This window comes from Hippopotamus amphibius, chromosome 17 (genome assembly GCF_030028045.1).
Source record: "Hippopotamus amphibius kiboko isolate mHipAmp2 chromosome 17, mHipAmp2.hap2, whole genome shotgun sequence".
Lineage (NCBI taxonomy): Eukaryota > Metazoa > Chordata > Mammalia > Artiodactyla > Hippopotamidae > Hippopotamus > Hippopotamus amphibius.
Genome location: NC_080202.1, coordinates 46,332,362 through 46,351,598, shown reverse-complemented (window position 1 = coordinate 46,351,598; position 19,237 = coordinate 46,332,362). Strand labels below are relative to the sequence as shown.

General features: G+C 41.0%; 1 protein-coding gene across 1 annotated transcript in view; it reads right to left on the bottom strand.

Annotated features, from left to right (window-relative positions):
• Nucleotides 1-297: 297 nt before the first annotated feature.
• The window catches only part of LOC130839612 (leucine-rich repeat-containing protein 37A-like), a 50,782-nt gene continuing 31,842 nt past the window's right edge, over nt 298-19,237 (bottom strand). The window contains 8 exon segments of the mRNA XM_057713846.1: nt 298-400; nt 510-652; nt 733-787; nt 1,043-1,122; nt 6,655-6,759; nt 7,136-7,419; nt 8,742-8,912; nt 10,991-11,109. Coding sequence (XP_057569829.1) covers nt 298-400; nt 510-652; nt 733-787; nt 1,043-1,122; nt 6,655-6,759; nt 7,136-7,419; nt 8,742-8,912; nt 10,991-11,109 — 1,060 coding nt within the window.

The following is a 19,237-nucleotide window of genomic DNA, read 5'->3' as shown; positions in this document are numbered from 1 at the left end:
GCCCATGAGCCACAACTACTGAGCCCATGTGTCACAACTACTGAAGCCCACCCGCCTAGAGCCCATGCTTCACAACAAGAGAAGCCACCTCAATGAGAAGCCCGTGCACTGAAATGAAGACTAGCCCCTGCTCAATACAACTAGAGAAAGCCCGCGTGCAGCAATGAAGACCCAACACAGCCAATAAATAAATAAATGTATTTTTTTTTTAATGAGAAAAAGAAGCATTTGACAAGTGATGCTGAGAAGCCAATCCTGGAAAATGAAATGTGCAGATGGCCTGAGGCAGGACGGGGCTCACACTGCCGCGGTCTCGTGTGCGGCCTCACTTTCCTCACCCGTCTCTCCAGCAGCCGAATCTGCAGCCTAAACATCCTCTGCTGGGGCTTTGCTGCCTTCCCTGAGATAAGAAGAATAATGCCAAGGCTTTTACTCTCGAAAGGAACAATTACACTTTTCATTATTTCCCCAGTTTAGATGAGAATTTTAACTTGTCCCCTCTCATCTACCCCGCATCCTTGTGGAAAATCTCATCCTCCTCAGAAGACTCCTGGTCGTGTAACTTCTGTGCCATGTTTTTCTTGTGTGTGGTGTTGAGAGGTCTATACATATCCCTAAGCCAAAGTGGCCGCCTTCTCCAGTGAAAGCCCTCCTAGAACACAGAAAGGGAAATATTAACTCTGCATCCCCCTGCTTTCTCCGGCCACCGTACGTTACCCTCCTTAAAGTTACCTGACTCTCGCCTTCCCTTGAGCTTCTCTTTCACAGAAGAAAGGGAAAAAAGCCCCTTGGAGGAAAACACACACAGTTAGTGTTACATTTCCCACCTCTCTCACCTGTGTTACCTCTGGGCTTTTCAGGACTAAATGGGCGCCTGAGTCCAGGATCACAACGAGCAAAATCACCACAGACCTGGGAGCTTGAAAAGTATCCCCTGCGTGCTGGCCTCACAGACGTTCTCGGTGTCTGGCCCCCAGGGTCTCGGGGGACCTTTGCATGTGGCTTAGCGTGGAGGACAGGCAGGATGTTCAGCCCCACTCACCTTTTGTGGCCCTTGGGCAGTTGCCCTGTTTCTTCATCTCCCTGTGCTGCTGCTGCTGCTGCTACCCTGTGAGCATGAATCTGTTGTGAAAGAAAACATGACCGTGATTGTCCATTACAACTATTTCCACAGCCTCATTCACTCCTTTTTATTTTAAATCCTATCGACCCAGTGAGATGATAACTTCTGTAAGCACAGGAATTCTATCCTGTTTAGTAATCCTTTGACTCTCCCACAGTACCTTACTCCGGGTCTTGCATGCAGATGCCAATACATTTTATGGACTGTTTTAGATAACGTTCAACAGATAATTCCTAAGAAAAACTCTTAGAAGCAGGAAAAGAAAATAAAAGTATGTACCAGAAACCCAAGCTTTGTTTTAAAGTCAAGAACAAGAGTAGGACGCCTATCATTCCTGCTCTTACTCATCACTGTGGAGGAGGCCCTAATCAGTAGTATAAGAAAATTGAAGTATTGGAAAGGAAGAGACAAACAGATTTGCATATGAAATGATGGATCTGAAAAGACCAAAAGAATGAAGTGAAGTTTTATGGGAAGTAATATGAGAGTTCAGTAAGATGGCTGCATACAAAATCAAGAGATCAACATATAAGCCTCAACAGCTTTCCCGTATAACACAAATAAGTAACTAAAAAATAGAAGAACGATCCCATTTACTCTATGAATAAAAATGCATAAAGTGCCTAGGAAGCAACTTAACCTATGTTAAGCCCTATGTGATGACAACATTAAAACTTTTCTGTTTTAATGTGTAAGGCCTATGTGATGAAACATTCAAACCTTTCTGAAGGACATTAAGAAGAAATACATACATGGCATGAGACATCATCTTCCTAGAATGTTATAAAGAGGTCAGTTCTCCTCCAATTAACCTACAAATTCAATGCAATCCATTTATATCCAAGATAATTTTAAAACAAAACCTGGCCAGCTGACATTTGGTAGAGTATATATGCAAGCCCAGTTATGATACGGATGAGAGAGAAGACCAAAGAGCAGGACCTTTCCCCACCGGATACAAAATATGTTACAAAGCAACTGGAGTTAAGCAGTGCGATATTGGTACTGGTCCAGGAAAAGATAACTGCATCAGCAGAATAGAGTCCAGATAAAGACAGTAGTTTAGACCAGGGAAGAAGGAATGAACCATTCAGTGAAAGATTTGAAAACAACTGGATCTTCCTGTAGAGGGAGAGAGATCCCCTCTCTCAACCACACTAAAAATCAAATACAATGAATGCTAGACAGATTACAAAAGATCTTGAAGAAAATAACAGAGATTATGTTTATGTCATGAGGTGTCACCGGCCTGGCTGACAAAACCTGTGCCATGTGAGCCATGAGGAGAGGACGGGCAGCTATGGTGGCAGACTCAACACACCTCCTCTTCTTCTTCACAGCCCTTGCCCCCGTCTCCCCTGGACTGTGTGTCCTCTTCCTGTTGATTTTTGAAACTCGTAGGAGTTCCCTGGCGGTCCAGTGGCTAGAACTCAGCGTTTTCACTGCTGTGGCCCGGGTTCAGTCCCTGATCAGGGAACTAAGATCCCACAATCTGTGCAGTGTGGCCCCAAATCCCCTCATGAACAAAGCAACAAAACCCAAAAAATCTCTTTATAGTAAATAAATATTGGCTTTCATTGAATTTCAATGTTTCAAATCCTTCCAGTGTTTTTGTCTCTAAGGAGACAGAAGAGCAGAGTAGGGAGCACAGGCTTTGCAGTCAGGTGAAACTGGCTTCTGCTCTTGGTTTGGCCACTGGGGCCTTACATTGATCTCCTTCATCAATGAAAGAGGGAAAGTAACACCATCCTCACAGGACTGTGGGGATTAAATCAGACAATATATGCAAAATTCTTCATCTTACTCTTGACATGAATCAGCGCTACTTTGGTGTCACAGACAAGGTGGTCAATCTATCAAAGGTTCTGCTCCTGCCATCAGGGTCCGAAGGCTTTTCCCCACCATAATATTATAAAAATATTGTGTTTATTTTCTTCTAATACTTTTTTTTTTTGCTACTTTGGGTCTTCACTGATGTGAGCAGGCTTTCTCTAGTTGCAGTGAGCAGGGGCTACTCTTCGCTACTTTGTGCTGGCTTCTCATTGTGGAGGCTTCTCTCTGTGGAGCACAGGCTCTAGGCATATGAGCTTCAGTAGCTGCAGCACGTGGGCGCAGTAGTTGCGGAATGCGGGCCTTAGACCATTCAGGCTTCAGTTGTTGCGTTGTGTGGGCTCAGTAGTTGTGGCTCACAGGCTCTAGAGCGCAGGCTCAGTAGTTGTGGCACACGGGGTTACTTGCTCTGCGGCATGCGGAATCTTCCTGGCCCAGGGATCCAACCCGTGTCCCCTGCATTGGCAGGTGGATTCCTATCCACTGCGGCACCAGGGAAGTCCCTCTTTTAATACTTTTGTTTTTCCTACATCTGCATCTTTATTCCTGCCCTGCCACTGGGTTCACCAGTACCATTTTTTTTTTTTTTTTTTTTTTGGCACACGGGCTTAGCTGCTCCGCGGCATGTGGTATCCTCCCGGAGCTGGGATCGAACCCGTGACCTCTGCATTGGCAGGCGGATTCTTAACCACTGCGCCACCTAGGAAGCCCCACCAGTACCATTTTTTAAGATTCCATATATATGAGTTAGCATACGGTATTTATTTTTCTCTTTCTGGCTTACTTCACTCTGTATGACAGAGTCTAGGTCCATCCACCTCACTACAAATAACTCAGTCTCATTCCTTTTTATGGCTGAGTCGTATTCTATTGTATATATGTGCCACATCTTCTTTATCCATTCATCTTGTTGAAGGGCATTTATGTTGCTTCCATGTCCTGGGCTGTTGTAAATAGTGCTGCCATGAACCCTGTGGCACTCTTCTAATACTGTTATGTGGTCTTCTCTCACATTTATGGAAATATGTTAATTTAAGGTGAGAAATAGGGATCTGCTATTATTTCCCACCCCCCCACCCCCCAACGAGGTAGGCAGCTACTCTATTACCATTTGTTCGTTTTCTTCCACTCATTTGAATATTGAAACATGACATTTCAAAAGTCTTCACAACACATGGGTCTATTGCTGGACTCTCTATGCTACTTCAAATAAATATTTGGTTGCATTGTTCCTCACTGTGGAACTGACATAACGCCTCAAATCTCTTCCATTGAACTTCCATAGGAAAAACACTGCATGGCCCCTGTCCTCAAAAAGTTTATTGTGTATGTGGGGAGAGGAAGTCATGGTTAGGACTCCTCACTTTCACTGCTGAGAGTGCAGGTTCAATCCTTAGTTGGGGAACTGAGATCCCACAAGCCAAAAAACAAAAAAAACAAAAACAAAAACAAAACAAATGCAAGGTTAAACTACACAGAAGCTAAAAAGAATAAAAAGGGGACTTTATACAAATTCTAAAAAAGCAAAAGTCCATATGCCACCTGGAGATGTAGAGGGTAGTCTGGGCCATGGCCAATGACTAGGAAGCTGACCCCATGCTAGTCCCCCCAGCCTGGGGTAGCTGGATCCGTCCATCTCCTCAACTGGCACAGCCTGGCGACTGGGCCGGACTCTCCAGTTACGCTGCCTAAGGTGCCATCTCTACTCTCGGGCAATGTGAGGATGGGCACCGCCCGTGTTGGGCTCTCCTCACCTTTTCTGTGCTTTCACTGCTGACCAACCCTCCTGCAGACAGACACGATTCTCTTTAGCAGTTCATACATCATGTCAGGTTTTATTCAAGTCTGACAGGCTAGGGAGCCATTGGTCCTCACACACCTCTGCTCTGTCCATGCTGTGCTGACCCTGGTGTTTCTCTCTGGGGGAGCCACCTTTTAAAAACCTGTTTACCACCTGTGTGAGTTCTGAGGGGAAGGGACTGCTTTGCTATGGCCCCTAAGAAGTGGTGACAAACCTCACAGGACTAGGGTCAGGAGGGCTGGAGTATTCAGGGAAGGCTGTACGAGGAAAGACGAACTTGAGCTGGCTTTTGAGAGCTTCATAGGACTTCCACAGGCAAAGCAAAATAAAGGATTTTCGATGGGCAGAGGCACAGACAAACGTAGGAATGGGTATGGCGTAACTAGCATATAGTGGGGGGCTGCTTAGGTTGGAATGGAGGGCAGCCACGACAGTAGAAAAGGCAAATGAAGTAGGTTGGATTGGTAGGGCAGAATCAAGAATGACAGCTGTTGAAAATCACTCTTTTGATGCGGTTAGCAAGTGCCTGTTGGGAAAAGTAATAACTCATTACGTAACTGAACAGAAGGTAAGCAGGCTGGCTCCAGGGATAGGCTACCATAAATAGGACATACTTTAGGGAGCCTGCTGCTGGACGTTCCTTGCACTGTTGTAATGGAACCCAGCTACACAAGCCTAACACACCAGAGAAGAAAGCTGCTAAGTAAATGTAAGGAGTTGACAAGATCACACTTTTATCTTTTAACCATGTGCTTTCAGCCCTGCCAGGGGGACCGATAGCTCCCTGAGGGTGGAGATTATATATCTCTCATCACTTCAGCCAACAAGGAAAGAAAGCAATGGTAGAATGAGAGTGACTGGGGAGGACATCAAATCAACATAGCTTTTTGAGTTGAAGGAATTTTACTATCATGTCAACTCTGGCCTTCTTATCATTCAACTTGTCAAAATAGTCTAATGGCTTGTTATTAGGATCCAATTCCAGAAAGATCTCTCGGGAGAGGAGTTCCTTTAAAGATCCTGGGGGAGCTTCCCTGGTGGCCCAGTGAAGAAGAACCTGCCTGATACTGCAGGGGACACGGGTTCATTCCCTCGTTCCCTGCTCCAGGAAGATCCCACATGCTGCGGAGCAACTATGCACGTGCGACACAACTAATGAGCCGGTGCGCCTAGAGCCCAGGCTCTGCAACAAAAGAAGCCTGTGCAACGAGAAGCCTGCGCACCACAGTGAAGATGCAACGCAGATGCCCCACCCCCTGCAAGAAGAAAAATCCTGGGAATATACTTTTAAGTAAAACAACAAATTGTATCTCAATCCTAGTGACTGAAGAGAACGATCAAGTTAGAATCAGGTGGAAAGGCGGCTTTGATTTTCAGTTTGTGGGTTCTGAATATGAAATTTTTTTTTTTGTAACTTTCTGAAATGGTTTAGGAAAACTATTTACTGCTTCTACATACCCACAGAGATACAGAGGGAAAGAGAGAGGATATAAAGAACATGGACAAAATATTAAAAATTCGGGACTTCCTAGGTGGCGCAATGGTTAAGAATCCACCTGCCAATGCAGGAGACACGGGTTTGATGCCTACTCCAGGAAGATGCCACGTGCTATGGAGCAACTAAGCCCATGCCCCACAAGTATTGAGCCCATGTGCCACAACTGCTGAAGCCCACATGCCTAGAGCCTGTGCTCTGTAACAAGAGAAGCCACCACAATGAGCAGCCTGCGCACCACAATGAAGTGTAGTCCACACTCACCACAACTAGAGAAAGCCCGTGTGCAGCAACGAATGCATAACACAGCCAATAAATAGATAAATAAATAAATAAATGAAAAAATTGGTGAGTCTGGGCAAAGGATATGCAGGAATCTGAATCTGAATTAATTACTGTCCTTACCTCAATGAGACAGAAAATGATAATGAAAGTCATCACTACTCCAGTTACAGATATTGCCAAGATGAGTTTCTTGTTATAGCCGTATCCTGGAACTTCTTTTGTGAGCTAAAATAATAAATAACATTTTTTTAAAACAAGGAGATTGAAAAGATGAAAGCGAACTATCCTTAAATTACTATAAAACTCAATCCTTTCAGGCCAGAAGCTTCTAGAAGAACAAGCCAAATTTAATGGTATTACTCTTCTCATTAGCATTTTCTTCTACAATTTACTTATCTGTGTGTTATGTCCTCTTGTCGTCTACCCTAGGAGTAGTGGCACATTCTCTAAATGAGCCAAGTGGGAGATCACTGTCTAAGCCAGGTTCATGGCTGAGATAAGATACACACTAGGAGGCCCTGGGATTCCTGCTTGGGCACTTTAATGGCACGTCCTACACTGAGTACACGTGCAGCTCCCGTGTTTCAGGGCTCATCCTCACCTCAATGGGCTCCTGCTCCTTCTGTTCACCCTGGGCTCCTGCGCTCTCACTGATATAGTTCTCGGTTTTCCACGGGTCCGTATCCCATTCTGCCTTCGATGCCTTTAATTCTTGCTGCTCACTGAGGAGCTTCATCAGGAGGCCTGTTCTGGAGATGAGCTTGGCACAGGCCAGCTGCACGTGGGTCTCCGAGCAGTCCATTTTCAAAGTCCGGATAACATGAGAAATGAGCCTTCTCACGTCATTGCTGGGGATGAGGGACCATAGCTGCTGGTTTAGCTGAGCTTCAAATTGATCACCCAGGGATGTGAGTGCTGGGAAAGTGGAGCCTGGGGGCTTAGAGGATAATTCAGTGCCCACGCTGTGGTCCTCCCACTGTGCTTCGTTGGTGTGTTGAACAGTTGGGATAAAGTTGTCTGCAGCAACAGCAGAAGGTGCCGTGGGGACACTCCTATGGGCAGTGACTCCAGGGCCAGTTCCTCCTGGCAGAATAGAGTTTGTAATTTCTTCAAAGACATTTTGTGCAGTATTGCTTTCTGGAGTAGGATTTTCTGTAGAAGGGTCTGCAAGAGAAAATAATTCTGGAAAAGGATTTTCTTGAGAAGTCAGTTCTCCTGAAGATGAAAAAGCCTCTCTTGGAGGGGAATTTATGAGGCTCCTCACTGCAGAGAAAGGACGCCTCACAAGCATCATTCTACTGGGAGAACCTTTCTCTGTGAACTTTCCACGCAATTCGGCTTTGGGTCTTCTGTGGACCAGACCAGACCGAATTTTTTGGAAGATGTATTTTTTCCCGGAATGTGAGATTAATTCAGAAGCCGTCAGATTTATAACTCTAGCATATGCATCTTCTAAAACAGCAATAGTGGAGGGTAAGTCTTTTGATTTCTTTTTAACCTGAGATGGGGAGTTTGGAGGGATGGAGCCAGAAAGCCTACCCCTTGAATACTGTTTCAGGAAAGAAGAGACTGCTGCCTTATCTTCCTTTATGAATGCAGGCTCTGTGTTGAAGGAGTTTCCCACTAACTTCTGGGGCCTCTGCACCATGTGAAGCTGTTCCAGCTCTATTGGGGATGGCCTCGTGAGACTGGCAGTGTTCTCCACAAATGGCTGGGCATTCTGTTTCCTCCTGACGCTCTCATCTCCCACTGCTTTGAAGTGCCTTTTCTTTATGCCCCTTGGGCCCTTGAGGACGCTGTTCCCTCCCAGCAGCCTTTCCCCTACACTCTCAGTCTTTGCTAGACTGTTTTCCTGTGGTTCGGCAGTTTCCAATTTCTTTTGAAAGATTTGGTGCTTAAATTTGGGACCTAAAAGTTTGGAATGTATGAGCATGGCAGTTTTTTCTTTCTTTTTAATCTCATCAATTGGTTCTTGAATTTCTGCATCTAACAAATTTTCCTCAATTTATTTTTATAAGGTGAATTGTTGGGTATAGGGTTGATGGAAGGGTTCCTTATATTGTTTTCCAAACGGCCCAGGAGCATATCTGCATCTTGTACATTTGAAAAAAGAAGCTGAATGACTGGTAATAATGTTGATTTCACATCTCGTAGATTTCCCTCTGAGAAATAAGGCAGTATGTAATTTAGTGCACCGATAACATCACTTTCAGCATTCGAGTCCAGCTGCTCATTCATGAAGGTTGACAAGCTGACAGCACTTTGGTCTGAGGATGCCCTCTCTGGCTCAATAGTCAGCTCAGTGCTGTTGTTCTTCTTCCGGGCTTGTAACACCTTCATGAATGATCCTTCTGCATTCCCTAGAGATGCTTCTTCATCTGTCAAAAAAGAAGAGACTGGTTTTGATAATTGAAGACGGATGGGACAGCTTTTTGTCAGTCCACAGACATGTATCCCATCAAATAGATTAGGAATCAGTCAACATCTGAGGGCCACTTAGGAGAAAAGGAAACCCAAACTTAAGCCTATGATTGGCAACCACAAAAGGTGAAAAAAGTATCTTTTGAAGAAGTGGCTATCTACTGGGAAAATTCTGTAGCATGAAATATAGTAACTCTATTTAGGATTACTCCACTGGTTGCCAGAGGCCAAGTGCCCAGGACTCAAGAAAAGCCAAGTCTGGAAGACAAATATTCCCCTACTCAGCTGGATGCTCTGCAGATCTGCTGTGACTCTCTACGTTCACATATCCCATCCTGTCCTGCCTGAGATGCAGAGGAGTGCGAGGTTCCTCTCTCCACCTCTTCAGTGTGCTTGTGTTCCTGCTGCTTTCACAGATGACTGTGACAACAGCTGCTGCTAACAGGTCTTCATCATGACAAGCCCTTTTCCACCCACCCACTGAAGCCTTTGCTCAGTCCCTGCTTCTGTATATCCCAGCCCCCATAACAGAAGGCTCTATATAGAAAAATACACTATGTCCACCCTGGCTCTGTGCTAAAATTTGGGCAGGGACCTGAGATATAAGTTAAGAGATTTTCCAGATTCTATGCCAATGTGGAATGGTCAACAAATCGATGCAGTAAAACTTGAGATCCTAAAATGCAGAAGGGAAAAAGCAACTTCTGTCAGATGCCTACTTTGCTTTCATTTCATTTCACTACTAATATTGCCAGCTTTACTTGGGAACCATCCAAAGCTTCTGACTGTGTGAAGGTAATGTGTACCATCGTGTAGCTGGGCTTCTCATCCAAAAGGATTAAAAATATATTTGGTGGTGATGGTGAGGGTTAAAGAAGGAGGGAAGAGTCATGAGAAAGGAGGAGCATGGGCTTGCAGAGAGCCCCAAACTGGGGACAGGAGATCTGGGAACAAGGGTCATAGCACTTAACACCTCTGCTCTCATTGTTCCTCACCTGTAAAAGGAGATTAAAAATGCCTCTTCTGCCCACTTTGGGCGAGAAGGGAGTAATATAATAGGTAAAAAAAAAAGTTGTTTGGGGGAGTTCCCTGGTTGTCTAATGGTTAGGACCTGGCACTTTCACTGCTGTGGCCCGGGTTCAATCCCTGGTAGGGGAACTAACATCCTGCAAGCTGTGTAGTGTGGCCGCCCCAAAAAAACCTGTCTTGAAAAATCAGCGATATAATCTTTACATAAGTAGCAAAGTGTTATTACTTATGATGTGCTCTAGATCATTGAAAGAGAGCTGTATTCAAGGTATCTGGACATGCAAGCACATTTTGGAAGTCATCAAGTTAGTGCCAATAAATCTAATACATAGAAAAATAACTGAAAGCACCCGAGTGTTTTGTGGATAGAAAAGCTTGAGATTCAGAGCTAGTCGAGAGCTGGACCGTCTAAGCATAAATTCAAAGCTGGACAGCTCTCCCATCCATTAGGAGGGCTAGGTAGCTGCTTCTGCTTATGGAACCAGAATCTCTCAGGCTCCACATAGGACATAAAACAGCATCACTTACACTCTTTCATGAAACTGCAAAAACAAACCAAATAAACAAAAATATATTTACACCTCACTTATAAGACAAAGGGTACTCGAGATCTAATGTATATAAAATCAGTTTACAAACTGTGATGCACTATATATGCATAAGTTCTCATTGGCAGAGAGCACAGTTTATGATATGTGGCCATTAATGTTAATTCCTTTCCCCCTTCCATTCCTTTTTCTTGTTCCTGTATGTACACAAATCACTTACATTCTTAAACTAACAGTGTAACTGAGCTATTATTAGCTTAATAATGTAACCAAGAATACGATTTTTAGCAAGGAAGTAGTTCTCAGAATCTTAGGGAGCTGGAACTCTGAATTACTGAATAAAAATAATGTAATTCCATCATTAATTTTAAAATGTATCCTCATTTAGTAAAAATAAAATTTTAAAAATTAAATTAAATTAAAAATAGAAAATTTATTATCAGGCAATTGAGGCTCACCACAAGGTGTGGCATTTGTCAGGCATTCACCATCGCAACGCAGCTTGACTGTCTTACAGACAACTTCAATTGTATTTTTAAATTGGCAGAGGCAGCAGGCCATGCGGCTGGGTAAGATCCTATACATGGAAACACAGATAATTAAATTTGTGGTAAAGCAGTTACTTGAGTAGGTAGGAGAGGCAGGCCAAGGCCACCACAGACCAGTGCCAAAAGGAGTTCTTGGGGCATATGGACTGGAGAATTGGAGAGGGACTGGTTGTCCAATTGCTGCTCTTGACTATTGCAAAGAAATATAGAGGAGGAAAGAGGTGCCCAACAGAAGGATTAGGATGGCAGTAAGTATGGTATGCCTAGAAAAAAGGGAAAAGGGATTAGAATTGGGTGACATTGATCTGTAGTTTAATTCAGAAGTATCTCCTTCCATCCTGAAAGCCTCACTTTGGGTTGAGAGTACACAGGAAGAAGGCAGACTTCTAAGAAGAGTCTGAATGAGTCCCCACCTTCTGGAGTCCCTTTCTCAATTCCTATTTGTGAGTAGTAAATATATTAGAAAGTATTCTAGGAACAAAAAATCATTGTGTGGTTAAACGATAACAGAGATCACATTGGCCAAATCTGGACAACTGGAACATTCTAAAGAATAACATTATCATTACAATAAGGTATAATGCAATTAATTTAAAGAAGAGCACGAGTCCATAATGACACTCAAAAGGAGAAGAAGGGGAGCTCTTCTTTATAGAAGAATGTCAGCTAATAAATGCAGAAGGAATGACAGAATTAGGAAAGTGTCATTTTGCAACTACCAGTGTAATAATTGATTCAGAGAAGGATTACCACTGATGCCCAGCTGGGTGAAGTTGTTTGAAAGCAGGATCTTCACTGATCCCAAAGTATCACCCCACATATTATTTATCAATTACCAAGAGGAAAAATAACTTTACAATGGAGAGATATGGAAGATACCACCTGAACCAAGTGATCAAACTTAGCAGTGGGCCACCCGAAGTGTTGAAGTAGGAAGGACACATCGCCTATGTAGTATTCTTTCCCAAAATGTTTCCTTTGGATCTAATGAGGAAACATAAATTCAGATTGTGGGGCAATTTACAAGACAAGTGGCTTAGACTCTTCAAAAATGCCAATGTCATAAAAGACCAAAAAGAAGAAATAGTAGGGAAATATTGAGAGTAATGGAAACAGAGACATGACCTGCAATGCCTAATCTTTGATTGGACCCTGTATCAAAACCAAACAGACTTAAAGAATGTTATTGGCTTCGGCCAAGATGAAGTAACAAGCACCAGTTTAACCTCCCACCTGAAAGTGTGAAAACATGGCACAAAATATAGGAAACAAGTTTTCAAGAACCTGGACCTCAGGCAATAAAGTTCCGTGATCTCCAAGAGATGGGAAATAAAGTGATCCTTAAGACTGCCCTGGCTTACTTCTTTTACTTTTATTTATTTTTATTTACTTTGTATTTGGGGCTGCATTTAGGTCTTTGTTGCTGTGCGGGCTATTCTCTAGTTGTGGTGAGGACGGGCTACTCGTTGTTGCAGTGCGGGGCTTCTCATTATGGTGGCTTTTCTTGTTGTGGAACGTGGGTTCTAGGTGCACAGGATTCAGTAGTGGTGGAGCAGAGGTTCAGTTGCTCCACGGCAAGTAGGATCTTCCCTGATCAGGGCTCAAACCTGTGTCCCCTGCATTGGCAGGCAGATTCTTAACCACTGCGCCACCGGGGAAGTCCCAGCCTAGCTTCCTTCTTTAAGAGAGTTTCCAAGTCATGGTACAGGGGAAAGAAACCCAGGCAAAGGGTGATGGACTCCCTGACCGAGGAAATGGAGCTGAGAGTCTGGGAAAACAAAGGTGACTAGAGTCCACAAAGCAAAGTACTAGAGACAAAAGAAGTGCACAGACAAAGAACTCTCGAGATAGGCAGAGGGATCTCTTGAGTACTCAACAAAGTATTCGTCAGTGCAATCATGTGAGGAATTCCTTGATGCCAGGAGAAGAACCACATGAAAGGATTAATAATAAGAATAACTGGATATCACACCAGGTTGGGAATAGTATCTGTTCCTACAAGTCAGACTGGAAAACCTCATGATACTCAGAAAGGACTTGCCTCAGTAGCTGCAAATAATGAGCGCTACACTAAAGGCTACTTGGAGCCCTGCCCAACAAATCTTAAAAGCTAGACCTAAAAGAATAAAATTGTTTTGAATAACCTAATTTTGCCCAAAACAAAGTCCAAGCATTTTATAGGAATATAAAAATATACAGCACACAATCAACTAAAATTCACAATATCTGGGATCATATGAAAAATTACCAAGCACGCAAAGAAGCAGGAAAATATGACCCATGTTGAGGAGAAAAGGCAATCAATCAAAACTAACCCATAATCTCTACAGATGTTACATTTCACAGAAAAGAACATTTAAAAAGTTACTATCTATGAAAAACAGTTACTACAACTGTACTTCATATGTTAAAAAACCCAGACTAAAGAGACATGGAAGATGTAAAGCAGACCGAAATTGAGCTTCTAGAGATTAAAAACAATGTCTAAATGCAAAAGACACTGCATGAGGTTAATGGCAGATTAGACACTGCAGAAGACAGGGTTAGTGAACATTAAGGCATAGCAATAGGAAGTATCCAAAATGACACACAGAGAGTAATGAAACAAAACAACAACAAAAATGAATAGAGCATCAGTGAGTTGTGCAACAATTTCAGGTGGTCTAATATATGTGTACTTAGAGTCCATGAAGGAGAGGAGAAATACAAAAATTTGAAGAAATAATAGGCAAAAATTTCCCATATTGGTAAACAGTATAAACCCACAAAGTCAAGAAGATCAATGGACTTTAAGCATAAGAAACATGGACAAAACTACACCAAGGTACAAATAATAATCAAATTACTCAAAACCAGCAAGAAAGAAAAAACTTTAAAAGCAGACAGAGGAAAAATCTATACACTACATACAGAGGAACAAAGATAACAATGACAGCAGACTTCTTGTTGGAAACAATGTAAATGAGAACTCAGTGGAATAACATCTTTAAAGCAGTGAATTGAATTCTATCAAGCTAGAATTCTATACCCAGATCTTTCAAAACAAAAGCAAAATAAAGACTATCTCAGACATACAAAAGCTGAAAGAATTAATCACTAGTAGACTTCCACTCTAAGAAATGCTCAAAGAAGTATTTTTAAGCAGAAGGAAAAATAATAACATTGAAATATGGATCTACACAAAAGAATAAGAGCACTGGAATTGGGATTTCCCTGGTGGCACAGTCCTTAAGAATCCACCTGCCAATGCAGAGGACACGAGTTTGATCCATGGTCCAGGAAGATGTCACATGCTGTGGAGCAACTAAGCCCATGTGCCATAACTACTAAGCCTGCTCTCTAGTGCTTGCAGGGCACAACTAATGAGGCTGCATGCCACAACTACTGAAGCCTGTGCACCTAGAGCCTGTGCTGCACAACAAGAGAAACCACTGCAGTTAGAAACCTGCCCACTGCAATGAAGAGCATTCTCCACTGGCCACAACTAGAGAAAGCCCATGTGCAGCAATGAAGACCCACTGCAACAAATAAAAATAAAAAATAAACTAACTAAGTAAATAAAGTTTTTTAAAAAGAACCCTGGAATTGGTAATGACATAGGTAAATATATGTCTTTTCTTTATCTTCTTTTTTCTTTTGAGACTTGAACCCATTGTCTTTTCTTTTTTTTAAAGAGAACTTTATTATTTTTTGGCTGTATTGGGTCTTTGTTGGCAGTGCGAGGCCTTCTCAGTGTGGTGCCTTCTCTTGTTGCAGAGCACAGGCTCTAGGGCGTGGGCCTCAGTGTTTGCGGCCCACGGGCTCTAGAGCACAGACTCAGTAGTCGTGGCACATAGGCATAGTTCCTCCACGGCATGTGGGATCTTCCTGGAGCAGGGATGGAACCTGTGTGCCCTGCATTGGCAGCCAAATTCTTAACCACTGCATCACCAGGGAAGTCCCTATAAGTTTTTTCTTATTATTTAAATCTCTTTAAAAGATACTTCATCATTTAAACAAAAAATAATAATATAGTGTGCTGTTTATGACATAAGTAAAAGCAAAAGATATGACAAAAATAGCACAAAGTCCCGGAGGGGAGAAATGGAAGTACACTATTGTAAGGCTCCTATATTACTCAGAAACTGTATATCATTTGAGGATAGACTGTGATAAGTTAAAGATGGACACTATAAACCATAAAGCAGCCACTAAAATAACAAAATCTGAGTTATAACCAATTAGCAAAGGAAATAAAATAAAATAATAAAATGTACTCAATCCAAAAGCAGGAAGAAACGGGAAAAAAGGAATAAGGCATAGATGAGACAAATAGAAAACAAATGGCAAGACAGTAGATTTAAATGTAATCATATCAAAAATTGCATTCAATATAAATGGTCTAATCACCCTAATTAGAAGAGCTGTCACACTAGATAAAAAAGCAAAAGCCAAATATATATCTTCAATAGAAAAATAACAGGTTAAAAGGATAGAAAAAACTATTCTATGCTAACACTAATCAAAAGAAAGCTGGAGTGGATATATTAGTTTAAGACAAATCAATGTCAAAGCAAAGAATATTACCAAGGATAGCGAGTGTTATTTCATGATGATAGAAAGGTCAATTAATGAAGAAGACATAATCTAAAAAATTATCCACCTGATAATGCAGCTTCAAAATATATGAAGGAAAAGAGTGGCATGGAGAAACAAAAAAATCTACAGTTATTTTTAGGGAGTTCAATATTCCTCTCTCAACAACTGATAGAACAAGCAGGTAAAATATCAGTAAGGATGAGAAGACTTGAACAACACTATCAACCCACTTGACCTAATTGACATTTATAGAACACTCCACTCAAATCAGCAGTATACATATTTTGTATTAAGTGAACACATAACATTTACCAAAATAGATCATATTCTTGTCTATTCCCAGAATTTATTGGCTATAAAACAAGTCTCAATGAATTTAAAAGGATTTTAGTCATTCAGTATATGTCCCTGACCACAAAGGAATAAAATTAGAAATTAACAAATCCAAAAAATCTCCAAATATTTGGAAACCAAACAACACACTTCTAAGTAACTTTATGGTCAAAGAAGAAATCAAGATGGAAATCAGAAACTATTTTGAACTGATTGAAACTGAAAACATAATATGTCAACATGTGGGATGTTGCTAATGCCATCCTCAGCTTCCTCACCTTCCACCTTCAACAAGAAAAAGGAGAGCGAATTAATCACAGAGTAAGAGAAGAAAGAACACAATAAAGATCAAAGTAGAAATGAGAAAAATGGCAAAGAAAAAAATACTACAGATATTAAGAGGATAATAAGAGAATATTACAGAATTCCTTATACCAATAAATTCAAGATGAAATGGACAAATTCTTTGAAAGACATGCACTGCTGAAGTTTCCTCAAAAATAAAGATGTGACTTAAACAGCACTGTTAATGAAATTGGATGTGCAGTTTAAAACCTTCGGACAAAGAAAGCTTCAAGTCCATGTGGCTTAACTGATGAATTCTACCGGACATTTAAGGAATAAAATAATGCCAATTCTACACAACCTCTACCAGAAAGTTGAAGAGAAGAGAATACTTCCCAACTCACTTATAAGGCCAACTTTCACCATATCAAAATTAGATAATGACATTATAAGAACACAAAAGTATACACCAATATCTCTCATGAACACAGAGGCGAACATTCCTAACAAAATTTTAGCATATCAAATCCAATAATATATACAAAGATAATATATCATGACCAAGTGGGGTTTAGCTCAAGAACGTAAGGTTGGTTTAATATTTGAAAATCAATTTACCCAAGTTAATACACTAAACAAGAAAAATCACATAATCGTTGCAACAGATATAGGAAAAATATGACAAAATCTAACATCCATTCCTGATTAAAGCAAAAAACAGCCCTCAGTAGACTAGCAATGGAAGGAGACTTCCTCAACTTGATAAATGACTTCTACAAAAAACCCAACAACATATTTAATGGTGAAAGACAAAGCACTTTCTCTCCAAGACCAGGACAAAGGCAAGGATGACTACTCTCATTACTTCGATTTGATATTGCACTGAAGGTTCTAGCCACTGCAACAGGGCAACAAAAAGAAAAGAGATATTCAGAATGGAAAGGAAGAAGTAAAACTATCTTTATTTGCAGATAACATGATTATGTAGAAAACCTGACAGAATCTACAAAATTGCTATGGGAACTAATAAATGAGTTTATCAAGTCTGCAGGGTACAAGATCAACATACAAAAAGATTAATTTGTCTCAACAAACAATCAGAGATTAAAGTTTTAAAACACTACTTATAATAGCACCACACATATATAATACTTAGGGTAAATCTGACAAAAGATGTAAAAGACTTGCACGCTGGAAACTAGAAAATATTGCCGGGGGCAATTAAGGAAGACCTAGTTAAATGGAGACATATGATGTATTTATGGATCTGAAGATTCAATATTGTTAAGACATCAATTCTCCCCAAATTGATTTATAGACCAAAATTCCAGTAGGCTTTTCTACAGAAATTGAAAAGCTAATTCTAAAATTCATATGGAAATAAAATTTAGAATAACGAAAACAACTTTGAAAAAGAACAAACTTGAAGAACTAATACTACCTGATTTCAAGGCTTATGAAGCTACACTTTCAAGACACTGTGGTATTACTGTAAAGATAGACAAAAAGATTAAAGGAACACAATAGAAAGATCAGAAGTAGAGCAATGTGGACAACTAACTTTCAGGTTCAAAGGCATTTAAGTGTAGAAATGACAGTCTTTTCAACACATGATGGTGGAACAACTGAATATCCACAAGGGAAAAAAAAAATGAACTTCAATCCACACCATGTACAGAAATGAACTCAAGATCTAAATGTAAAGCCTAAAACTATAAAATTTCTAGAAGAAAACAGGAGAAAAATTTTATGACTTGGAGTTAGGCAAGATTTCTTAGATATAAGGCCAAATGCATAATCCATAAATGAAAAAAATAGATAAATTAGACATCATCAAAATAGAGAATTTCTGCCCTGCAAAAGACTCTCCTGAGACAAAGAAAAGATGAGTCACAGAATGGGAGAAAATACCAACTGACATACTGGATAAAGGACTAGTTTCAAGAATATATAAAGACCCCTCAAAACTCCAGAAAAATATAGACAAAAGATTTAAAGATATACAGATGGAAAATAAGCATATGAAAAAATCTCTGACATGATGAATCATCAGGGATGCGACAGTGAGATACCACCACACACCTATTAAACTGCCTAAAATCAAAAATACTGAGCATAGCAAGAACTGGCCAAAATGTGAAGAAAATGCATACACTCTCATATACTGCTGGTAGAGGTGTAAAATGATCAAACCACTGTGGAAAATAGGTTTCTTTAAAAGTTTCTTTAAAAACTTAAGCATAGGGCTTCCCAGTGCCACAGTGGTTAAGAATCCACCTGCCAATGCAGGGGACACAGGATACATCCCTGGGCCAGGAAGATCCCACATGCCACAGAGCAACTAAGCCCATGCACTACAACGACTGAGCCTGCACGCCACAACTATTGAAGCCCACGCACCTACAGCCTGGGCTGCACAACAAGAGAAGCCACCGCACTGAGAAGTCCTCGCACTGCAAAGACGAGTAACCCCCATTCAACGCAACTAGGGAAAGCCCATGCACAGGAACAAAGACCCAACACAACCAAAAAAATAAAGAACAAAACAAACAAACAAACAAAAAGACTTAAGCATACTCCTACCAATGATCCAGCCATTCTACTGGCAGGTATTTACCCAAGAGAAATGGAAGTATACATCCATACAAAGACTTGTACACAAACATTCATAGCAACTTTATCTATAACAGACAAAAACTGAAACAACTCAAATGTCCATCCATGGTGAATAGATAAATTGTGGTATAGTATCCCTATAATGGAATACTATTCAGCAAGAAAAAGAAATGAATATTGACATATAGAACAATAGGGATGAACCTTAAAATAATCATGCTGAGTTAGAAGCCAGTTAGAAAGAGTATTCACTGTATGATTCCATTTATATAGAATTCTAGAAAATGCCAACAGAAAGCAGATCAATGGTTGCATGGGGGTTGGGAAGGGCAAGGAACGATGGGA